The sequence below is a fragment of the Felis catus genome, chromosome E2 (assembly GCF_018350175.1).
Source record: "Felis catus isolate Fca126 chromosome E2, F.catus_Fca126_mat1.0, whole genome shotgun sequence".
In the NCBI taxonomy this organism is placed as follows: domain Eukaryota; kingdom Metazoa; phylum Chordata; class Mammalia; order Carnivora; family Felidae; genus Felis; species Felis catus.
The window spans coordinates 31536278-31561807 of record NC_058382.1 but is presented as its reverse complement, the minus strand read 5'-3'; the positions used below and the strand labels follow the sequence as shown (position 1 = coordinate 31561807).

The window sequence follows — 25530 nt, the reverse complement described above, 5'->3', positions numbered from 1 at the left end:
GAATCTTTAATATAGCATCAGCTTCATTTCCTTATATGCTACTGCCGTACCTTGGACTTTGGCTCCCAGAGTTTCTGCAATTTATATGAGCAGCTGTACAAATGAAATGCCTTCTCTTTTTGTCACACACCACACAGGAACATCCCCCTCCAAGGATAATGAAAAGTCTGCATGTTCATTTGCACGCATGCAATTTACTCATGGTGAATTGTTGATGTTTCTATCAGCCGTCCTGGAAAAGCTCGGTGCTTCTACTCTCAACACTGGTAATTCTGAAAATGTCAATAATTCTTTCTAATAATAATAAAGGTAACAGAGACTTGTGTTTATGTGCTGCGTCTTTGTATTTCCAAGTTGTTTTGTACACGATACCTCATGCTTCTCACCAGATCCCTGTAAAGTTTAGTTATGAATTCCCAACATCTTATAGGTGAGAGGAAAACTGAGAGATAAGCGAGGTTGTTTTTTGTTTTGTTTGTTTGCTTGTTTGTTTGTTTTTTGGTTCAAGGCCTCATTGCGAGCCAGAATCATTCAATGTTGCAACTGTAATGATCCTTAGGGGAGAATTAAGAAGCCTCCAGTTTGGGAGCACCTGGGTGGCTCAGTTGGTTGGGCATCCAACTTCGGCTCAGGCCACGATCTTGTGGCTCATGGGTTCAAGCCCTGCCTTGGGCTCTGCACTGACAGCTCAGAGCCTGGAGCCTGCTTCGAATTCCGTGTCTCCCTCTCTCTCTGTCCCTCCCCTGCTCACACTCTCTCTCTCTCTCTCAGAGATAAATAAACATCGAAAAAAAAAAACTTTTTTAAAAAGAAGACTCCAGTTTGGAGATCACAAACTGGTGTTCTGTTTGACCAAATAGGGCCCACAGGTCTACATATCTTTATAAAAATATCTGAGTTTCTGAAGGCACCTGGGTGGCTCAGTCAGTCAAGCATCTGACTGTTGATTTTGGCTCAGGTCACGATCTCATGGTTCGTGAGTGCAAGCCCAAGTCCTCCTCTGTGCTGACAGTACGGAACCTGCTTGGGATTCTCTCTCCCTCTCTCCGCCCCTCCTCTGTGCTTACGCGCACGCGCATGTGTGCGCACACTCTCACTCTCTCTCAAAATAAATAAACAAATTTTAAAAATATATCTGAATTTCAGGCTTTCCTTGAAACCGTAGCAACACTGGGCCCACATCCTGCGGGGAAGCAACTGGCTCTGGCTCACCAATTAAATACAGCATGCACTCTCTAGTTCACCACCAGTGCATTTCACTCCTTATACGTATGTTTTATACACAGCAACACACATGGATCTTAAAAGTACAAGTTCAATGAGTTCTGTAAAAGATATACACGCCTGCGTAGCAGTCACCCGACCTCGCAGTTCTCTCATGTTCCTTTCCAGTTGCTACGCCTCTTCCTTGCTCTTTCCTTCTTACTCATCTTTGTCGCCTGCGTTTGGACTTGAAATGCCTCTTCGGATTATAAACAGGGAAGCCAAACCCTCCGGAAAGGCGGAGCCAGGGGTACAGTAAAGGCTTCCAACTTCTGGTCTTTAATACCACCCTTACAACAAAGCCTTTCCAACCTGTTGCCCAAGGGTCGACCCGAAAGAAAATGCCAAGATCTCCTCATCACAGGCGTTGACGAGACACCAGGGTAGGTCAACAGTTAACGCTGGTGACTTCACTCCAAATGGATCAGATTTGGAAGCGGCAAGTAGGTAGCAAATGGGGGTAAGTTTCGCCGGAGACGTTTCTGGGAGAGTAACTGTGACCTAGATTTGATCAAGTTTACTCCCTGCAGAGGCGGTGGGACTGCTCTATCCCCACCAAAGGGAGAGCATCTGGGGTCAGCCTCCCGCTGTGCAACCTTGCCATTATTAAACTCTGAAATGGCAGGAGCCCAGCGGCAAAAATAACCTCTGCTCTCTGTGCCAGGCCACCTGCTTCTCGTCTAGGGCTGATGATCTTTGTTTAGGAGGCTAAGTGCCATATGGGATCCTGGATCCTTATTTGGAAAAAAAAAAAAAAAAAAAGAGAGAGAGAGATGTATGAAATTAAGCCTGAGTGCATGTCTGTGTGGAGCTGACTCCGTTAACCACCTTGGTTCTCCATTAACCACCTTGGTTAATTAAGTTCCCAGCTGAGGGTAAGGTATGAGGAAAAAGAGAGATAAAGTCTATTCCCACTTTTATATTTAAGAGGTCACAATATCCTCAGAGCCAAAGCAAGCAATTCCACATGGCCTTAAAGTGACCAGTGCATACTGGTATCTCAGGTACCCCATTATGAGAACCTCCCTGTGCTCTCCCTGCACACCAAGGCATAAAACTCCAACTTCCTAAAAGTGTGCACCTACTTCCCGAGAAAGAGCCAGCTCAGAGGGACAGGGGTACCCGGAAGGCAGAGAAGACTTCCTATGCAGTATACGCAGGCCAGGGCGACCACACTGGCTTTTTTTCACTAGGACAGGAGTCTGTAGCTAATGAGAAAACATTATAGCTCAAACTAACCAACGAAAATAATCTGGTTCAGCACCGACGTTTTATAAGCGAAGAAGCGGGGGGTGGGGGGGGCCAGAGAGGTATGCTGGTTAATAACAACAATTTATTACACGTCCTGAATTTTAATACCCACCTCAAGTTAAGGTACACATGACACCATTTCAGTTCCGTGCCATCCCTGCGGGTAAAGCGAAGGACCTCTATTTTGCAGCTGAAGAGACTGAGAGGTTGAGGAACAAAAAACTCACTTTAGTTCAGAAAAACAAAGTATGACACTGGACAAACACTGCATCTCTCTGAGCTGTGGTGTCCTTACCTATACGGGTAAAAGAACATCTCCTATCTAAGAGGAGGGTGACGAAGACACAATAATCTATCAAGAATGCTAAGAGGTATTTCAGCACTCGGTAAGTTCTTGTTGTTAACCTACTGTTAAACAGAGGGCACAGCCAATAATAGAACCCCTGTGTCCGTATTAATGGCTCGTGCCTTTTCTGTTAGACCACGCTACAAGAAACCCGGATTGGGTACCATCTACACCGTAGTTAGAACAGGCACCAGGCACAGTGGGGAAGGAGGGCCGGGGGAGGGACAGGGGTCGGGGGAGGCGATGGACAAAAATCATCTAGGACGTGGAGATTAGCGGTTACAAAGAAATGGCGTAAGGTAATCACCATCCAAATTTGTGACTGTATTTCGCAGAATGGTGCGGATGAGATTTTATTAGATGTCTCTGCCAAAAACGTACTGGCAGATACAGCCCTGAGCTTGTGGTTCACCAGACGCACAAGAGCCCCTCTTCAGGAAGGGGATCCTGCGCGGGCCCTGGCCCCATTCCAAGTTAATGCACGGTAAAAAGTAGCAGCTGCAGCAATCCTGAGATAGGGGGTCCCCTGGAGGAGGGCCTTGCTAGGGAGGCGCTTCCTAAATTACCTATCAATTGTTAACAGAGAGAACTTTAAAAACGCACACACACGTAAAAAGCAAGCAAAACCTCAACAAAATTTAGCCTCAGTGAATACAGATGTTATGAGACTAAATATAATCAGTCAACGGATTTATGGGCACATCTCAAATATATGTAAATTCAAAAAAGGATGGGAGCCCAATCTTCACCTACCGATACGGGGGTGGATCTTACAAGATAATAATGCTGGCAAGGACACACCGAAAGCTCGCATACTCGTATTTTCCTGAATGCAGTGCAAATTGGTACAACGCTTTTGGAAAGCGGGCTGGCTATATATGCCGAAAGCCATAACAACTTTCCTATCTTTTGACTTAGCAATCCTTCGGGTTCTAAGGAAATCATCCCAAACAGGCAAAAAGTGCTACGAGTAAATGTGTAATTGCAACACTGCTTACCATGCTGTCAAATCAAAAGCAACCTAAATGTCCAGCAATCGGGGGACGATTTTGCATACCGCAATACATTTCCCTGACTGCGCCGTGGCCATTATAAATTATATAAGGAAACTGCCTATAATGGTAGGTGGAAAAAACGCAGGCTCCTAGGATTACAACTGTTTTAAAGCATGCATATAAAATATATACGCACTAGACAGAGACTCAAAGGGAAATACCCCCAAATATTAATCACGGAGGCTGAGTTTCCTTTTATTTCACGAAACTGTTTCCACATTGTCAGCTTATCGTCCGGAATATCCCCGCTCTGACAACGTTACTGGACTGTGTACGTCCGTGTGTGCAAACCGGCAGTCCGCAAAGCACATCTTTCCTACAGATGAGCTTTCTCTGGCCTGTACTGCTTTGAAACAGTGAAACATCTGCCAGCGCCAGCAGGTTTCACATCCACAGCTTCTGCCGGCGAATCAGAGGATCGGAAACAGGTCCGCAAAGCGGTGACGGGCTGGCGTTGAGAAGCAACAGCCCTCGCAGGCGGTGGAGGCGCTGCTGACGTCACGCCTGCTGGCTCAACACCCGAGCCTAACTCACGCTCTCATGCCACCTGCCCGGTTCCTCGTCTGTGTGATCACGAGGGGGAAAAAGGAAAAAAAAAAAATGGATGGTGGAGAATGACATCTGAGGTGATTCTTCTTCGGAAGGTGAATGGCTGCATATTCAAGCTGACCTTCGGTCTGGACTCTTCCACCCCCAGAATATCACGCACCGATCCACTACTCTTCCGGTCCCGGCACAGCCCATTCCAGGTCTTTCCTACCAACAAAAGGACGGTGTGGCCCATCTCATCCCCTCTAAACCCTGGAAGTGGTCCTGGGTCAACGGTCTCTGCTGGTGCAATCTTTCCTCGAAGCTAGGCCCCGACAAGGCCCTGGCCACCCTCCTCCTCCGTGCCTGGCAGAACCGGAGGCTGACCGCTGTTAGATAGCCCTTCGGGGCCGTATGACCCTACCTGCCCTTCCACATTCCAAATCCAAACCATTTTCTGGGCTTCTTGAGACTGAGATCCAGCAGGTTAAGGGAGGTGTCTTCTATGAGCTGACAGAACTCTGGCTCGGTTTGCTGTGGGCAGATGTTTGCATGATTCTTTTCCCGGGGGCAGGGGGTATAGGAACAGAGACCGTGTAGCAGCAAAGTGGAGACGTGGCACTGGAGGACAGGAGGACCATCATTATCCGCCGTGGAAAGACACCGTGGGTGAGACTGGGAGCTCGCTACGTGTAAATCTCCCCAGGAAAGTCACAAACCACCCCGAATACTGCATGTTACGTGCACTCACATACGCCTTTCCAAAAGGCTACAGTCTTGGTAGACGAATTAACTAGAAAGCAAGCAAAACACAACACACAACAAAACACCCCATGTCCTACATGTCTGATCTACAGCAAAGGCTGAATGACAGACTGGGCTGTGGACCTTTAGCCGACACCGGAACTCCAGGCTGAGCGTCCTTAATGGTTTCCTCGAGCTTGCAAAACTGTTCTCTGGGCAAGTGAGAAGATTTATTTCACATAAAGGACAAATGCTGTCCCTTAATTAACAACATCTATCTCTGGGACAAGCACATCAGGTACACAATACAGAAGATTCTTTTAATATAAAGGACAGATGGTCCTCCGCTCCTGGGACTTTGAAGGCTGCCCCAGAAAAACCCACAATTTTAAAAGGCTTTGAGAATCCTCTGAGGAGAGCCAGTCGGGAGACAAGAACGCTTCGCTGCCCCATTTACAAAGTAAACCAGAAAGTGTCTCACAACCATTCAGAACCACTTGAAGAGGAGCCGGAGAAAGCCGAGGGAGGAAAATGATAACGTTCGCCTGGCACTTAGGTCGTGGCCTGAAAGTTTCCTTTCCTCTCGGCCTGAGAGGCACCAGATGAAAAGGGGTTTTAATGCGAAGTCCCGACTAACACATGGGGCTCCGTGACCACCTAACGACGGAGCAAAACAAAACTCTCAAACATCCTCTTTATGCTAATCTCGACGAACGTCCAACTGGGACATTTCCACCCAGCTGGGCACCAGGTTTGCTGGGTAAGAGGAGGGTAGCATGAAGTCCCGGCTTGAGGAGAACGTCTCTCCTTTTATGGTTCTCATTAATCTGACTCAACCCACACATGTGTTGGTACAAGATTCCTACAGCATGTGTTGTACCTGCCTAACTGGGTGCTAACATTATAAACCACACATCAACACTTCTTGCCCGAGTGTTAATGTCTATTAATGTCCTGCTGGGGAAAAAGGCTCCTAGAGCCTGCCCAGAGCCACAGTTCAAGACCCGTCTGCCGCAAGTTCTAGTCTTGGGGTGTTTGGCTGGCATATTTAATTACGGGGCTTTCCGAAGGGGTGGGGGGAGGCGGTAGTAGGGTGTTGTGCTTGGGTTTCTCAATCTCAAGTTGCTGAGATGACCTTCACACCAGAAGCTAAAACAGCCCCACAGACCTGAAGGAATGGAGGAGCGAGGACTCAAGCACGGGGAATCTGGCTGCTGCCACCCCAGATACCAAATTAGGCGTTCCCCCCCTCTGCTGCGCTGTGATGTTTTGTAACCCAGTGACATAGGGACGGAGAGGCCTTGCCGATGTCACCGCGAGTCGGCCCGCCTGCACGCTTTCTATATGGCCTGTGAAGGGGTGGACGTTTGCCTCCAGCCGTGTCGATTCTGTTACCAAGAGCACGTATGATGTGATTGTGTGTGCGATACACGTGTCACTGACAGAGCGGAAGGAAGCCCACACCGTGCATTCGTTTTGCACAAAATGCAGAGAGTGCTTACTACCGTGTGAACACACACACATACACACACGCATACTTATTAACAGTAAAATAACCAGATGACGGTTTTATATACATCGTGTGCACCTTACCTCAAGCTCTGCTCGGCATCCCACAGACTGCGTTCCTACGCCACACAACGCCATCCCCGCAAATAAAAATAAATAAATAGAAAAGAAAAGAAGACGTACACACAAGCACAACCGTCAAAACTGGATTTGCCCTTCTCTAAATTAATCCAATTATTCAAATGTCAGTTATATCTGTCACAGCCTGGCTCCTTGGGCCGAACCAAACTGTTAAAAATTAAAACTGTTTTACTTCGTTTAGTCTTTCTGCCTTTTTAGTGTAAAATCCACGGTCTCGACAAAAAGTTGTGGGATTTGACACCCAGCGCAACACAACCCTATTGCTGTCGTCCATGCATAATTCACTTTGGAAGTACGCGCTTGCTTTAAAACATCACTAAAATATACATGTAACATATGCTAATTTCACTGCGTTGGCTTGTAAGCTCTCGCCACTAGGTTATATGTAAACTTCGCCAAGTGCATACACTGTACATAAAGGGATTATAAATGAAAGGAAATATCTCTGTCCCTAGCTCTCTGTCTCCAGCCTTGGCCAAACTGACAGCCCCAAATCCCAGCACCATCTAACATGCCCTTCCCGTGGAGAAGACAGCCTGTTCTCAGAGTCTTAATTACATCCCAGCTGACTGCCCAGCATTGCCAAAATCAGGCAACAAACGCTGGCCCTTCACTCACAATATGGTCTGCTAAACAGACTCCTGGTCACACAGAAAGAAACTTTCACAACGTGGAGAAATAAAGGGACAAGCAGGAGATCAAGGGAGAGCATAAATAGTAACCTAGGGGATGGAAGAGAGAGAAACAATTCATCCCCACCACGTAAGAAAAGGAGAAAAAGGGGCGGGGGGGGGGGCGGGGAGAAAAACCTTCTCTTCCCAGAATCCTCAGGCACCACCGCGCGGCAGAATTTTAACAAAGCTATCCTTATTACAATGAAATCAAAGCCCTGCTCCTCCAGCCAAGTACCGCTGCTCCTCAAGATGGGCTACTGATACTAAGATTCAGTAGATTAATGACTGTGAAGTAAGCCTCACCCACCCCACACAGATCAGGCCATTATAATTACAGGAGAACAGCGTGCAACATTCTACCATTGCAAATGGTATCATATGTTTTCCTGGCTGGTTTGGGGGGAAGGATTTAGCTCATTTGACATGGGCAGAAGTTACCAGTGCCTCACGCTCACATCCACCTGTCCCTCATAGTTACATACGTAAAGTTAAGTTTCTTTCTGTTTGTGATCACATCACATGTAAGTAACAGCAGGTCGCCAAACTTAAGAGGCTGTTGTTGGCTTGCACCGATTCGAAATAGAGGCTAGTGGCATATGCACTTACTTTAGGGAGCTCTGGAAGGCAACTGTTCTCCCGAGCTAAGAGAAATCAAGATCAACAAAAGATCTGCACAGACTGCTAATACAGAGAGATCTGCCCTATGTATTAAAATGCTGTACCCTGACGAGACAAACAGTAGAGTCAAATAGGAGCCCCCAATCAGAAGGTGCAAAGGCAGGTGGTAGAAATTTTACACGTTGACTTCAGGATTGACGTTGTGTTTGCAGGGGTAACATTTATTCAACACAATGGGAACAGTGCCCACTGGCATTCTGTCGTATAGCGACCGCAGCTGATTTGCAATTAAGCTGCTTCTCACATGGGCAACTCTACGTGTCATGCTCCAAGAAGAGCGGGGCGATGGATTTGGTTCTTTTAACGATGGCAGAGGAGCCTCCTGAACAAGGCCGGGCCAGCTAGCTAGTTAAACAGGGAACATAACTCAGGCATGATCAGCGTAATTTACAAAGCACTTAAACATATTTCCTCGTGAAGTTTTAAGATTATAACGTAAGTTGGTATTCTTCTGATTTTACACAAGAGGGAACTGAAAGGTCAGAGAAGTGAAGCGGCCCATTGAAGATAGGAGGGTTTTGGGCGACAGGAGTCTTCGTTTTCCCACTGCCCCGGGCTGTTGCTCTAGAAAACCCAGAGGGACGACAGCATGGAGGTAACTTGAGTATTTCACATGTAGGGAGCTGGAGAATCAAGAGAACACAGGTATCTCCCATGACAGTAAGAGTAGGGATCCGTAGGCACACCTTCCAGCAGGTGGCAAAGACGCCGGGGTGTTAAGAATGCAATTTCCGGTGGGACCTCCCCTCTTCCCCAACACAGCTGCCCGTGAGGAGGGGGGAGTTGTAAGGAGGGAAAAAAGCGCATCAAAGTTAAATACTACTGTCGAGTACCACCACGGATTCCCTCGGTAAAAGAAGCTGATGCCCTCATCCCGATGATTTGGTGGCCCGTGATGGGACGATTTATCAAAGGGGGTCATTATACAGAAATAGCGTAACAACAAGGACACTTCTACAGCTGCTGTTGGCAAATGATTCTGAGACTCGAACTGTTTATTGGGCTTCTGTTTGTCTGTTTGCAGTTTTAACCGTTGGAAAACTCTTAGTTGAAAAACCAGTTTCATTATAATGTAATCTGAGTTCGGCAGGACTTGGCCAGAAATCATAATCCAATGCCTCATGTGCTGCCCTAAAATTAAATCTTCATACCACTTCATTCTTTGGACTGATGTGAGGCTGTAAGACAAGACAGCAAACGATGCGGTCTACCTTCACAGCGCGGAGTAACAGCTATCTTAATGATTCATTATTTTCTGTGAAACTTCAATAATGAAGATTCGGAATCCTTTTCCATTACAGAAACAGACGACACTCAAATTGCATCTTGAGAAGTGATACCAAACATCCTTTGGGGATAAATTCACTGCAATTTGAAGTCTGGGAAGGCAACCAAGATATATAATGGAAAGAACACGGACACATTTAACATGTGCTTAAACAAGAGATTAAAAAAACAACAACAAAAAAACCCAACTTTAAAATCCCAGCCAATGAAAAGGGTCTCAAATTATGCTGAGAAGGCACTGCTTGGTCACCAGCAACCTACATAAACAACTAATAAAGAAAAGAAAACATTTGTTGTCTTCTGGTTCCCTTAAAGATAACGCTTCCTCAAGGTGTGGTACCAGGGGTTGGCAAACTACGGCCTGCAGGCCAAATCCTGCCACCTGTTCTAGTAAATAAAGTTTTATTGGAACACAGCCACACTTCTTCGTTTACAATATGGTCTATGGTGGCTTTTGTGCTAGAAGAGCAGAGCAGTTGTGACAGAGACTGTGTGGCCCACAGGGCCTAAAATATTTACCGTCTGGCCCTTTTCCAGAAGAAGTGTACCAACCCCTGGTCTAGACGAAGACCTACTATGACCCATGCATGAGTCAGCGAACTCAACCAATTCCAAGTAATTCACCCTTATGGAAACTGGTTTAAATTTAGCTTTTGAGAAGTATACTTTGTTTTACATCCCAGCAGGGTTTACTTTTCACAGCAGTGAACAAAAGCCTAGCATCGGGACAAAAGCCTATCAGGAACAACTGAGGAATTTTAGCCATCTGCTTGAAGTTCCTTGCTGAAAGTTCTACTGCTTTCCAAGATAAGAGCAACTGATCTCACAGAGACCCAAATCCAAAACTTGGTACCGTGGCTCTAGCCAGCAACAGCCCCAGGTTTGAGTCCCAACTTCTAAAACTATGTATAAAACATTCAGTGGGAACCACCACTTTCGCTTCTGGGGGCCCACTTTCTTCCTTGGTGAGGACACACTCTACCTCAATGAATTACGAAGAACGAGACAGAAGGTTACAGTGGGTACAAGGCACTTAATGCAAGGTCTGACTCTCTAAATGTGAGCCTAAGAGAAGGAAGGAATTATTTCAGGATTTGCAGGAGAAACTTTCAGGAGTCCGTCCTTTCTACGCATTACTCTCACCTCACCCAAACATTTGCCATCTTAAGAATCTTTTTACTATACTGACCTGGCTATAGGCGTACAAATGAATACCCAGTGCCACCGAGAAGGGTCACTGTCTTCCTTTATTTTTGCCTTTTGAGAGCCCAAATCTCCGTCATCCTCTCCACTGTCTCCATCCTAGGGATCTCCCAAATTCTGACTCCTATTTTATATATAGTGTTATAATGGCCGGTTGCCAAACACGCTCTTGTCTAGGCTCATTTGCTGAGGTCACCACCCTGTTCTCCATGCAATCCCACAGCAAATGAGTCAAACAATCTACGCCCTAACAGTAACTCAACGTATGGAAAACACGAAGTCCAGGTAAGATTTGGAGAGAGGCGCTTATGGCTCATGCTGGTGAAATCCAAAGGCAGAAATTTGATGGAGAATGCGTGCGTGCATGCGTGCTGGGTCTGAAATGCACACGTGCAGTTATTATGTAACAAGTTTTACCTGTGTTACTGTGGTATCTTCCCGATCTTCAAATACCAACGACAAGAATGAATGTGCTTTTGTTTGAAGGACCTCTGGGAGCAAGTCAATGTATGCTTGTGAATCTATTGTTTAAAGATACCTAAAACGGCCGTGAATTTCATGATTTCAAAAAATGCAAGACAGATTAGTCTTGGTTTGGTTTTGAAGAAAAGGCTGGTTTTTCTTACTGGATTTGAGAGTAGGGAAATAAATCTCCCAGGATTTAAAAACATATTCTATACTTGATACTCTATACATATTCTATACCCTTCATATATAAATGAAAGACTAATCTTTCGTTTTCTCGGTGGGCAAAGAAAATACAGATTTCTCATTTTGAACTTTGCTATAAATTACAGTAATTCAATTTCAACAGATTGGAGTTTTCAAAGTATCTTATTAGCAAATTAGCGTGAAGGCCTCTGAGTACAGAAAGTAATGCAGACCACCATACGTTCAGTATGTTGCAGATCCCACAAACTCTACGGACTTCAACTTGCGATGCAAATCCTCCACCATCGACAGTCCGATACTAGCCATTGGCATTCAAAGCACAGATGTCCACAGCGGCAAAGAAAGTACCTGAGTAGGACTTTCGGATGATTCCTTGCAGGCTTCCAGGGGTCCTCACGTCAGGGGACCGTGAACCAGTTGGGAGAACGCCCAGGTGGGGGGGGGGGGGTCAAAGGATGGCGCGAGCATCGGCGCGCGCCCTGTGTCTATCTTCCTTTACTTTGAGGTTTGAGCTTCTCACAGTTGCTTCTCATCAAAATACAGACGAGAGCCTGTCAAAGCTTCCTAATGTGGACAGGAACAAAGCCTTTGGATTCTAAAGGTGAGAGTATGCCCCTGACATTGAAGGAGTTCTGCGATGGCTGCCAGGTGTGGTCTTCAGATAGAAACGGAAGCGACCGCATCGGTTGGGGTCACCTTCCCCCAGAGCGTTCGCTTGAAGGCCAGCATAGTGTTTGCACCACCAGCCAGACCCGAATTCTCGATCCGGATCCCGCCTGGAGCCTTCACCGTCAGTGCTGACCAGAAGCTAAGCAGACAGGCGAATGCTGCAAAAGACATGCTTTCCCATGCTGTCTGCTACAAGCTTCCTGAGGCTGCTCTCTCCTCCGAATATGGTTCATATGTTATTCTGGAAAGTCTCCAAGTCCCCAAACTCGAGGATGAGACCTGGTGAAGGAGGTTAACAGAAATGAGGAGACAGTGAACGGTAACCGGCAGTGAGGCCCAGTGATCTCAGCCTCCGGGAGGCCGAGAGCCTTCAAACCCGTGACATACATATTCAATGGGCTCTCAGTGAAGTGGTGCATTCGAGAACTACCAGACAGAGCCGTGGCTTCCAAAGGGGCCCGGTGGGAAGTCTTATTTCACACTGCCCGCTTGCCTAAGCCTATGCGATGCAGGAGACTCACCGCTCTACCAAGGATGTGTCATGGGTCAACCAGACTGATCACTGTCAGCGCTGGTCATCGTCACCGAATTCCCCAGGGCCAGTCCCAACATATGCTGACTGAATTAGTACCCAAAGTAGATTTCAAAGCAGATTTCAGGTAAAGCTGATAAAAGCCTGCCCAGACCTCAAAGTGGAATGTCCCTGATAATAATGAAACACAAGCCAGTGTGTCTGGCTAGCAAAATCTGTCTTCCCCGCCTCGAACAGAAGTTGGAATCTACCCTGTTAGAATGCACAATAGGACTCCCGTGAATTGGCTCCAAGAATTTAATACCTGTTGCAATTTTCTCCAATTTAGGATCTGAAATAATAACACAGACAGCAATTACCATAAAGAAAAACTTCAGGTGCAACAGCATTAGTTCAACAGCTGGGATCAAGTGTCGGCCCGGGATAACAAATTTCATTCATTTTATCTCCAGCGCTGGAGACATGCTGCTACCAGCTGTAATAGTCAGGAATGTCTGTTGGCTAAATGACTCCGCAGAGCTAGTCAAGTGAGGGCGGCCCGCGACAGTTTAATTGGGCTGCTTGCTAGAACTCTATCTGGGGGCTATAAGCAGTGGACTATAAACAAGCAGAAAGCTGTGCTCGATGCTGAGCAGAGCAGCCTGCAGGAGGAAAGAAAAAAAAAGGAGGGCGTCTGATGGCAGGAGCTCTCACTGACATTGGCGTCAGGTTGGCTACAGGTGAACCGAAGCAGTGTGCTGCAGCTGCAAAAGGAAGGCGGGGTTAAGAGAGCAATCATTGATCTTGTATTGATTTCCGGACACCGTGTCCTAGATCCGCTCCCAGATAGAACGACGGGTTTTGGTTTTGTGCTTGCAAGAGACAGAAATGACTAGCACCAGCCCTCCTGTTTCCTCCTGTTTTCTGATCGTATTTCCTTTAGAGACCTGCCACCCGTAGATTTTTTTTTTTTTTCTCTTCTTCCCCGGACGGGGAAATCCAAACAAGTTTATCACTGCAGAGAGATTGAGAGAGAGAGAGAGAGAGAGAGAGAGAGAGAGAGAGAGGGCTAGGGGCTGGTTAATCAGCCATTTGTCTCTGCTGCTCTGGATCTGGGAGTCAAGGGGTCGAAACCGAGCACAATTGGGCCCTTTGGTTTTATCTCAGGTAACCCCCCGTCTCTGGTAATTGAACCCATTCCTCGCGGTCAAGGTTCCTGTCACTCATATTCAATGTCTGTCATTACTGAGAAACGCTTCATGTCATATTACACTGACAGAACCACTGCAGAAAGGCTAGCAAGATTCCCCCAGCACCAGAGGTAAGACAATAGGAGCCTCTTTCGGACCAGTGATGTTTAACATTTTATGTGCTGACACTGTGTCTGTAAGCACGATATAATGAAAGTCTAGTAAATGGGAGATGAAAATTCATCCTCTCCCTCCTTCGGGGGCTGCCAGGCAATATCAGAAATAAAACAAGTTGGCAACTCCAACGATACCCGCCGCCCCAGGGCCACGGCAGGCGTTTTCCGAGGCCGGCACGTGCGTTCACGCACGGACACGCGCACGACGTGCACACACGTCCCCGGTTGGGTGGGACGTGGCTTGCGTCCCAAAAAAGAAAAAAAAAAAAAAAAATCCCTCACTTCTCCCTCGGCAGGGCATGAGTCACTGTCACAGGGTCGCTAAGCTCAGAAATCAAACCGTCCTCTGAACGGGCTCTGACGCTCTCCGGCCATGAAAGGCAGAGAGAAGAGACGGCCCGAGAGCGCCTCCGACAAAGAATGGCTCCACCGTCCTGTCTGGAAGTGTCACGACGAGTTCTGAGTCCGCGTGTGCCTCCGACGGCTGCCTGGGGGCACAGAGTCTGCTCCTGAGGACCATCGACTCCTGACCTTCAAAGCCTTCAACGTACTCTTCCAGCAGCATCCTTCGTTTCCTCCAAGCGGCTCGCAATGGGGTGAACAGTCGTGTCTGCCTCACAGGGCTGCCGTGAGGAGTAAATGACACAGCCCAGAGTACCAGTTACGATGGTTCCCTGGCTAATGGAACGGTGCCCAGGACATAGTAACTGCTCACTAAGTGCCTGCTACAGTGACAGTAATAAAATAATAATATGATCAGTGCTATTCGCATTCTCAAATCACCCTGTTTATATTAATAATATGACATCTCTCTCTCTTTGTTTTTGCTTTAGGGTGACTGCTTTCCACGGCTCTCTTCTCCTTGGCATCGAGCGGTGGGCATCAGCGCCCCCCCCCCCACCCCGAGAATCTGTCAGAAATGTGAACTGTCCAGAGGAAGGCCGGCAGTCTGAGTTTCACACGCCCGCAAGGTGATCCTAACATGGGTTCCGTGGATGGCGGGCGGCAGACGGCAGAGGCCTCGGCCTTGGGGACCTGACCTCCTGCTCTGGAATCCCAGCTCCTCTGCCTCCGGGCCCCCGTGTCCCTGCGAAAGTTACTCAACATCTCTTTGCCTTGCCTTTTCTCCTGTTAAAATTAGGGGATAATTAAAAAAAAAAAAAAACAAAAACACACATTGTAATAGTTGAGTTAATTCACGTTAAGCACTTTAAAAAGTACCTGGCACGGAGAAGCACTCAATAAAGCCTTAGCTAGTACTGTAATTATTTGGGATTAACTGAGTAAATAATACATGAGAAGCACCTGAGTGCTTATTAAACGTTCAATGAAGAGTTATTATTAGCAGTCGTATTTATCTGATTTCAAGCCTCCTGAGGGCAGAGGACCCTGCCTTCCTGATCCATAACCCCCTGGAGCTCACCAGAGGCTGTGCCGTAAACAGGTGGCTCTGAAAAACGGTCTGCTACTGGGCCTCTGTGGTAAATCCAGAGACCCAGGCGTCAGGCCGGGCACTTGTTTGGGGTTAGTGCCTTTGTTGGCCGGAAGACAGAGAAACAGGGATGATTCACTTTGGCTTCCGCAGCTTTCCTGAGGCCACCAGCCCGTGGGCCGACTGTCTTTTTGCACGGATCTCTCCTCCCCAGTTCCAAGGCTGCTTTCGCTAAAGGTCACACGCCCCAAGCCTAGTAACTTTGGATTTAAAAATCATCTTGACTTGATATTTTAGAGGGAACATGGCAGGCTTAGTGAGTTTAATCTCTCTCTCTCTCTTTTAATACACCGGGGGTGGGACACCTTTTAACCTACCTGACAAAGCTTTAAAAAAGCTTCAGCTTCGGAACTGACTGCAGCCTGAAGCAGAATGTAAAGGCCGGCCGGGAGCTTTCCACGCTGGAGGGGGGGGGGGGGGGCAGTCCCACAAAGAGGCACGATCGCTCGGCACTCCTCTGCCATAAACCAAACCATATTCGCAAATTCATCTCCCTCTATACCCCCTCCCTGGAGAAAATCAAAATTGGCGGAGGAAAAGAAACCGCTCGCCTGCCAGTGGCTGGCCGCCTTTGAAGGGTCTGCTTCACTGACCTCTTCAGATAGCCAGGTACGCACAACGCCAAGAGTATTAAAAAGCTGGTTTTGCAGCAGAGGAATGAACTAACCTGTTTGGGAGGAGTTTCCCCTTTAGACGAGGTGATAAATAATAAATGTTGCCTGTCACTGTATTAGGAGAGACCATGCTACCCACAGTTACTATAAAAGAGCTAGTCTGTACAGGCACACAGCCAGTCATATAGCTAATCCAGTAGTCAAAACCGTAAATATTACGTCTATAGGAAGGTCTGCTATTTACCCAATAGAAGATAGGATTCCGGCAAACACATGATTCCAAGCTCGCCACCATTAGCAGGAAATAGTCTCTAAGTGTCTAAACAGACATTTCTAATGACCCTGACAGCAAAAAGAATGTAGTGTTTGCTTTTTTTTAAAAAAATATTACATTTAAATCTAGTGGACAAATTCCATGACCTTGATGACTGTTTCTACCGTGGTTCCGTGTAACAACAGGTTACTGACGATGCGAGATTTTTTTTCCTACTTCTAGCAGTAGAAATTTAGGGGACAAGAGAATTGAGTAAGCTATCTTTGGATTGATCCATGGGAGCGACATCAGGTAAACCCAGGTAAGAGGGACAGAAGCTGAAACCACGGTGGCATAAAAAGAATTCACGTGTCTCTCCAAGGCATTGTCACTATTAAATCAGTCACGATACTACGTCAAACACAATCCCTGCGCCACGGGCACAGGCCCCATTCCCGCCACTATTCCCACTCTAGACAGATCCTGGAAAGAATTGATACCGCCCAGCTCCCCACACGGTCCATTGGTAACTGTTTTTTGGAGCCCCACACTTCAGACAGCACGGTTTCAGATCTCAAAGCGCCACACTCTCAAGAATAAGAATGGATCCTATTCGCCAAACCAAGTGGGGAAAGCACACTGCAAAGATATTTCTAATGCTGAAATTTACATTGCCAAATGTGCCTGTCAAATCGCGGTTTAATTACCTTGGCCCCCATGCCTCTTATAATCACCTGTCATTAGCAACAATGCTTGCATCTGTTTACACGTCTGTCAGATGCCAGCCCAGCTGAAGCCAGGGGAGGAGAAGACCTCTAGTGGGAGATGGCCTCCGTTGAAAAAAGGTCACCTTAAAGTTGACCCATCTCCATCCAGGGCCATCCCTCAAAAGACAACCTAAGGAGGAGACCCCTGGAGCAAACATCTGAATGGTACAGAAGCAAATTTCAGCCAGGCTTGTTTGGAGATTCCAAGACCAGAGAGGAAAATGGTGTGTGTGGGGGCTGGGGGGGGGGGGGTGGCTCGTGGGTGTGTTACGCCTCCTCTCATGACACTTGTGCTTTTGCTTCCAGGAAGTAACCCTACATTCCAATGGTTTTGGGGTCTTCCCGCCCCTGGTGTCCTCCTCAACCCTGCAAGGTCGCACCCGGCCCCTTCTTCTTCCATGAATGCTCCTTTCGTCCGCCAGGGGCTAGATCTGGTGTTCCTGCCACTTGGTAGCTGCACTGCCTCCTCTATTGGAGCTGATTTTCTCCCCAAGACGGGCTTCGTGATAGGCCACGTGCTCCCTAGAGTCCTCTTGCTTCCCCACATCCCTCAAAACAAACACAGATCCTTCGGTTTTGACATTTTAGCACATCAACCGGGTATGGAGATATAGGGCTATTCAAAAGCCTATAATAATTTTTTAAATGTTTATTTATTTTGAGAGAGACAGAGGCAGAGAGAGGGAGAGAGAGGGAGGCAGAGAGAGAGAGAGAGAGAGGGAGAGAGAGAATCCCAAGCAGGGTCAGCACTGTCAGCACAGAGTCCAACGTGGGGCTTGATCTCATAAACCATGAGATCACGACCTGAGCCACGATCAAGAGTCAGATGCTCAAGTGACTATGCCACCCAGGTGCCCCAGAAGCCTGGGTGATGTCGTTAGTTAGCGGGTATCCTCGTCACCACCCACCCATTTTTCATGCTAGTGGGGAGTCAGACACAACTTAGGGACCCTTAAGATTAATGCCAGACTCCAATCTCAATAAAGTTCCCAGATGATGCTTCGAAGTGGCCACGTGCAGATGGAAACACAAGAAACTTTCTTACTAACCCTGCCAGAGAAAGCGATAACCAGGGTACATTAAGGTTCTGCCCTAAAATGAGGCCCACCGAGGATTCGGGAATGAACCAGGTTTCTACAAAACATCTCTTCTACCCTCATTTGTGCTTCCCGCTCTCACTCCCGCCCGACCAGCCTTCCTCAGTACGTTAAACATGAGCCTCTGTCTTTGCCCACTAACAACGTGAGCCCGGCTTTAACCGATGTCCCCACCATGTCGCTTCTGGCTCAGCAGCCTGTGGGCTCCACTGTGAAGGCTGCAGGGAGGCCCGGTTGGACACGCTGGCCCAGCTGGAACGGCGGGGCCTCTTTACTCCACTTTCTGAAACTTAGAGACTTGTAGCCCTTTCTCTAACCTGTAACCATACCAGGGCCCTTCCTGAACGGCCTTCTCGGGAGTTCTGCCCTTCAATTTAGGGCAGCCGATACCTCCCTTTCACCTTCTCTTCTATTTGACGTTAACCTCCCTTTCACCTTCTCTTCTATTCGACGTTAACCTTCCTCTCACCTTCTCTTCTATTTGACGTTAACCTTCATGGATCGGTATATTCAATGACAGCCATCGCATGAACCCACGTTTTGGGGCTGGCCAAGGTGCATCACCTTACCTTAAATGACAAGGTAACGTCGTTTTGTTCTAGGAGAGGATTCCAAACCCTCTCCACACGTTGGGGTAGGTTTAGGGGGAGAAAAAAACCGTGCTTGTTTTCGAATGCAAAGAATGGTGGGGCTGCAGACTGCCATGTTTCTAATATGCATCTTAAAAGAAGATTATTTCTTTTCCCTGCGGAGACATCAGAGAACGCTGAGTTTCCCCCACCAACTCTAGTTACTGACTCTTCTCTTTTAAGATGTGGTCACGTAGGGCCGTTCTCCCCCTCTGCCCCTTGTCTCTTTTGTATTTCAAAATGGGGAGTAGAAAACGGTGGACCTTCTTCCTATGTATCAACAATCTGTGAACACCTCTTCCTTGACAAGCCTCAGAGCCGGCTCCCGGGCACTGCCCTTTGTGCAGGACTCCAGCCTCCATTACTGAGTTTAAAGCTATGGATGAAGAAAACAAAAATGCACTTATTCTACGGATGTGCGTTGGGGGCAGCTACTCGAGGGCATTTTACTAGTTCAAGATGGTAAAAGAAATCAGCCATAGCTGGCACCACCACACGTTGTTTCAGAAAAAAAAATGCACTGTGGAGAACTGACACTGTACTTATAATTTTAAAAGATTTGCTCATTTAAACCAACCGGCAGTATTTTCTGCCACATAATGGAGAAATTCACGGGATGCCGGGCCCCCTCATGGCTTCTGTGGCCATAAAAGCCCCTTCATGCTGGATTTTTTATATTTGGTAAATTAATAGTTTACTGTTCCAAGATTCCTACGTGTTTATATTATTGCTTCTCGAACATAAAAGTTTGCAGTTGTTATGGAAACATATGGTAACATTTGCTGCTAAATTTTAAATGCATTTTCTACCCCTGTTACACACCTGAAATGAAGCCAAAAACCCTCTTTGCTTTACATTAGACTGAAATCCAAACTGGTCTGGGTGACTATAAATGGTTACTGTTTGTCTTGGCTCCTACCTGTATCAGATTTAGGCTGAGGAATCTTAGGGAAGAAATTACACGGGATAAAATGGATATTTCAAAATTACAAGGCCTACAATTCCAGTGGCTCCAAATATCAGCTTTCTGTTTCATCTCAGCCTGCCAGAAAGAACATGGTGGGGCTGCAGAATAAAAGATCGACAACATTTACTCTCCAGAGCCAAATGCTTCTTGTTTTGATTATACCGGTGGAGGAGACTTGCAAATCCTGATCAGTTTAAGTCTTGTTAGCAAATTAGATGGTTGTAGATTACAATGGTGCGAGACACGAGTTGTACCCCCTCGGCTTCAGCTGGAAATGACAGAAGTATAAATTCTTTCAACCCATTTTGTTCTGCAATTTTCTTCTTTGAGCGCCTCACAATTCTCCAGTAATTGTTCGTGATGACTTTTGGCCCATGGGGAGGCTGGCTTGGAAACATGCACCGGACAGGTTTTCTAAGTGGCCCAATTACCCATTTCTCCATACCTTAACGCCTTACCCAAGTCAGGCTTCCTTGTGCAATGGAGCTAGTCATAAATACTACTGAAGAAAACGAAGCAATTTGGCTTAGAAAAACATCAGATGAGAAAGACAGATGCGAATGCTTGCCTGCTTGAGCATTTTTCTGGGACTTTCAATCAAGATAAACCAAGAGTCAGGAGACAGCGTCAAATGTGTGCCTTTGGTCTTGCTCTGGGACCTGGGAGACCTAACTCCCACCTATGTCGTGGTCTGAGGGCCATGTTCTTTTATTCATCTCAGAGCATTTGTTACGAGTTGCAATTAGTTTTCAGAGGTTAACTCTCTGTCTTTTCTTTTTGGGAATATAACCTTGCTATTTGCTAAAGAGGTTCACTTACGTTTCAGACAAGAGTAAACACTCTTCTATATATTTGAAGTGACTAGGGAAAAGAATTATGATGCTTTTCTAAGTGCAGAAATATAGAAGTTGCCGAAGATTTTGTGCATTTCTCACTATCCAGAGAGGTCCCTGGACAGTAAGCGTTAATGCGGCAATTCTGCCCTCATAGTACCTATTTGGAGGGTTCTGTGGCAGTGACTGAAAAAAATACGATGATACTCTCCCTGCCTCCCTGCCTTTTTTCATCAACTCGAATAAAGGATTTCAAATTCTAAGGCATCTGTTCTAGTATACATTCAGGATGCTCTCTAAGGAAGCCAAGAACTCAGGATATAGTCACAGCAGGGCCTGAGGCAGGTCAGAGCCCTCAGAGCACATGGATGGTTACCGCATTATTAGATTATACATGAATATATGTAATATATACGAATAATATAAATACAAATACTCTGTTATTTATATACATAAATAATATATATACTCTCACACGCAGTGTTGTATGTTTTCATGTTGCTCCACCCTTCTGCTTCGTCTCTGGAGGGCAGACAGAAGGTGACATTTCTCAACCATCGAGACGTAGAAAAATGCAGTGATTAAAAAGTGGACACAAGACCCTCACTGCCGGGGCTCAAGTCCTAGTTCGGTCACTTACAACCTTTCTGTTATTGTTGGTAAATTCCCTAGCCTTCCTGGGTCCTATGTACCTTACCTGTGAAGTGGAAATGAAAGTGGCACTTCCTTTTTGCACGAAGAGTAAATAAAGACATGTGGGTAAAACGCTTAGAGGACGACCTGGCATACAATGAAGATGCACTGAGGTTAGCTGCTATTATTAATTAGGATGATGATCCTCATCTTCTTCATAATCAAGAGCATGATGATTGTAAAACACAGGATTCCTGACCCCTTTGGTTTGTAAGGCCAGTGCTTCCTAACCTTTGATGATGCGATCCACCGTCATGATTCGTGGCGACAGCCACGGACCACTTACATTGTACGTCTGGCATTTTTCTTTAAAACAACTTAAAAAAAAATTGTTTTTAACCCCAAAACTTAAAGACTGACTTCACTCTTGTCCTCAACAATCTCACCTGAGAACCATGGATCCAAATGCTGATTATGCTTTTCTAATCTAAAGCAAAATACATTACCTTTAAACTTAAAACATGTTCGTGGGGGTATGACAAAATCATCGTGTGCGTCCTCAGTGCATGGGTTTTACGCTCCAGGAGCGTCTGAGCTAGGCCTTGGCACGTGTCAGAAGGGCCTACCTGGGCATGAACCAGGAGGCATTTTTAGACTCGACACACACCCGCCGCCCACGACTCTCTGCGTGGACAATACGCAGCCTCGTCAAGAGACCGAACTTGTGTGACCGTCACTAGGCTTACTTTCACTTAGCACATACTCAGGTCTGAATTCTGTCTCGGTGCTAAAGGACCGAAAACCATTCCCTTTCATTAGCCTAAGTTCCTAGTAATGGGAGCGTCGTGTTGTGGGGAGACTGCAGACAGGGGGAGGCCCTTGTGAACGAAAAAAATGCCACTATGCGCAGAGGTCTCGCCCCATCTCTTGCAGACCGGATTAAATGTATTCTGAGCCCTGCGTGAACCCATTTTCATGTGATACAGTCGGTACAAGAAAAGATTAATTACTTAGGAAAAACAAGCTAACATCTCTACAGCAAATATATCATCGCCATAGAGCACGGGACATAGAGGTTTGCGCCTGCATCATTAGCTCAGCTGTAATAAATGAGACGCTCTATGTGATGTATAATATGGTAAAGAAAACACAGCTGTTTGCTTCTGTAGGGACGTGCATAGGTGCCCTGCACCTGAGTCTGCAAACACTTAATAAGCCCTCAACAACAAAGCTGCGTCACTCAGAACCGCGATGGCTGAAAACCATTATCCATGGATAATTAACTATGTCACGACACTGAGGTCCTAACACGAGGTCCTCATAATTCCCCACTAAGGGAAAGACAGTAAGACATTATTATATTACTAACGTTTAATAAGACGACTGTTCTATTTGTGTGTTATTAATGCAAGCTGTAAGTTACAGCAGCGTTTGAATTACTGTTAGTTCTGGGCACTCTATCGCTTGAAGGGCAAAGTAGCCCTCTGAGCTTAAGAACCATAAAGAAATATTTCCATTTGGGGCTAAAAATGTTTTTTAAGTGCTACTTGCAATTTGTTCGGTTTATTTTTCCTCGGATCACACGAACACATCTACGGCGCACACGTATCACCGGACAAGCCGTCGCTGAAACGACCAATGTTAAGGCAGCTTAAAGCCGCACACGCTGTAAGACATTTTCTAGTGAACTCATTTGATTTTTAGAAGAGCCCATGGTTTTGCTTTCCTCCAAGCATCCCGGTCATTTTGAGACTCTCCCCTACAACACAAAGTATTTAAATTTCTCGGTAACAAGGCTTTCTGACTGCTTGAAGACAAAGGCCCCTCTCCATTTATTAAGACGACTTCCTACTGTGTGGAGCTGTTCTTTACCTCATAATTAAAATAGCACCTGAACAGGACCATCTGCGAACGCAGATTAAGTTTTTACAAAATGCGAATATCTTTTCGTTTCTTTTCTGCCAAATGCCTCTAAATCTCATACGGGTTTTGTGTGACATACCAACAACCACACACGCGCGCGCGCACACACACACACGCATGCTTAAACACACACAAAGCATGCTTAAGCACACACAAAGCATGCTTAAACTTTCACTACAAAAAAAATAAAATAAAAGGAAGAGGAAAGGAGGATAAACATTTTACTCCTCACTGCAATCTTCCGTGCCTCAATTAAACCAATAAATTAACGTATGGCTCTGTGATTTGCTCTAAGAATGAATGAACCGTCAGCCTTTGCGTTCTGCTTCTAGGATTCTGTGAGTTTACGGGAACCCAGAGACACGGTGTGCCACTTAATTTCCCTCTTCCTTTTTCAAATACACACATTTTGGAAAAGACATTATTTATACAAAAGGCTGCCAAGACCCTGGGTTAGGATGGATTTGGATATACAGACTGTTTCACAAGCTAGTCTTATTTAACCAAAATAAAGTCTCTTAGGGAGTTTTTTGCACAAACTGCAAATCCATAAATGCAGAGATTATAAACATTGATACAGACATTTCTTCCAGAGGGTTTTCTGACCTGATGTTAACTTTACATTAGAAATTCATGTTTCTTTAGAAATGTTGGCTTATTTTAGGGAAATGGTTCCTTTGGTACAGTTGGGGCTGTGATGTCAACCTGGCTGCATTCTAACAGCCCTTATGAAATATTTACAATGAAATTTAGCCACGCATGCGTAACGGCTGACTTCAGCGGCAGCCAAGGTTTATGCGTACCTTTTTCTTTTTATTAAAGGAAAGAAATAGTTTTTATATTTTCCTCTTCTCCAGAAGATCAAACCCACATGTATTTAACAGCTTCCCAGACCACACCTCCATGCGGGCATCGGTCCGGATTAGTGAGACTGAAAGATTATTCTGACCACATGACATCTTTGAGCCATGAGAGAACAGCTGGGTTCCCCCAAGGTGGAGCCGGGGTGAGGCATAAACTTGAGGATGCAACAGGAGAAACGGCGATCGCTAGCGGAGAAGCCCCTGCCCTTCACCCCCGCGAATCAGACCCTTCATCAGATTCAAAATTGCCAACATTCCTGCAGACACCATTTCAATGGTGACAATGAGCACCACATACAGCGCATTTGCTTCTGAAAACTCTCATATGCTTTCTCTGTAAAAGAAGAGACTGTTGAGTTAGAGGCAAATATATATGTGTGCGTGTGTGTGTGTGTGTGTGTGTGTGTGTGTATACACACGTGTATACATATATACACGTGTATATACGTATATATATATATATATATATATATATATTTCCTCCAAGCAAGAACCCACAAAGAGTAGAGAACAATGTTACAAGGTCACAAAAGGCAGTGCCCAGATCGCATCCTCATCTCCTGGCCAGGGTCATTGTCTCTCTTGTTGAGAAGCGTGAGATAGCGGAGAAGAGTTTTCCTACAGAGCGGGCAAGACTTCCATTCTCTCTCAGATTCCTATCCACACCATCTGGTCTCCAGGCAGGTATTGATTAAGTAGCCTGTATAATTTGAATTTCTAACATTTAACTAACTAACTAACTAACTAACTAACTAACATTAAATAACTAACATTTAAACAGAAGACATCATAAACACACACACACACACACACACACACACACACACACTCTCTCTCTCTCTCTCTCTCTCCATTTTCCACTTCTCTTGAAAATGTAGAGGACCTAGTAACAAGGATCTGGCCTCCTGGCAAGGCTGAAGAGGGGCCGCCTACTTTGGACTGGGTGTGCACCTCCCATTCACTTCAGCCCCACCTCTGCGCCTTCGTTCACCTGGGGTACCTGCCAGGCCCCGCGGGCATTTGGGCTTGCAACCCTTTGTCCACATTCACTAGAAAAGTCACAAGTTCCCAGGTACCGTGCTGCTGTCGTTAAGAGCTCGAAAGGACGCCTCCTTGGGAAAGTCCGGTGTCTCTTTGGGCACGATCTCACTGTTGCACGGTAGGCCCTCCTCACCCCCTCAAAATCGGTGTCATTCTCCTAGTGACACAGCCCAGAGGTGACGGCCTCACGTGCCTCGGGGCAGACAGGAAAATGCTCCGGAATATCCAGGGAGAGACCGCCAGCGCAGGGACGAGGCTGGGCTCCCGAGCACTGTGTGTGTGTGTGTGTCACTCTACTCCAGCCCGGATGTAGGTTTACACGTGCGGGCGTCCTCGATACACCCTCGCTGCCTCCCCTGCCGCGGCCTGCTTGCCATGCTTGCTGGAAGATACTGTGCTTCACACAGCCCCCCGATTCTCAGAGGCCCCCCAGAGCTCTCCAAGCGAGCGTAACATGCAGAATTCCGAATGAAGAACCAACAGCAGAAAGATCATTTACAGGAACTCTACAAACAAGCTAA

The 25530-nt window shown here is 46.4% G+C and overlaps 1 protein-coding gene across 8 annotated transcripts in view; it reads right to left on the bottom strand.

The window, feature by feature from the left end:
* The window catches only part of FTO (FTO alpha-ketoglutarate dependent dioxygenase), a 440209-nt gene that overhangs the window by 167209 nt on the left and 247470 nt on the right, over window positions 1-25530 (bottom strand). Inside the window, exon 9 of one of the 8 annotated variants that reach the window (XM_045046925.1) lies at window positions 11799-12299. The exons of the other annotated variants lie outside the window; for them this stretch is intronic. Within the exon in view, the coding sequence (XP_044902860.1) occupies window positions 12257-12299 (43 nt within the window). The 3' untranslated portion in view covers window positions 11799-12256. Of the gene's footprint in view, window positions 1-11798; window positions 12300-25530 lie in introns of those variants that run through there. 8 annotated transcript variants of the gene reach the window in all.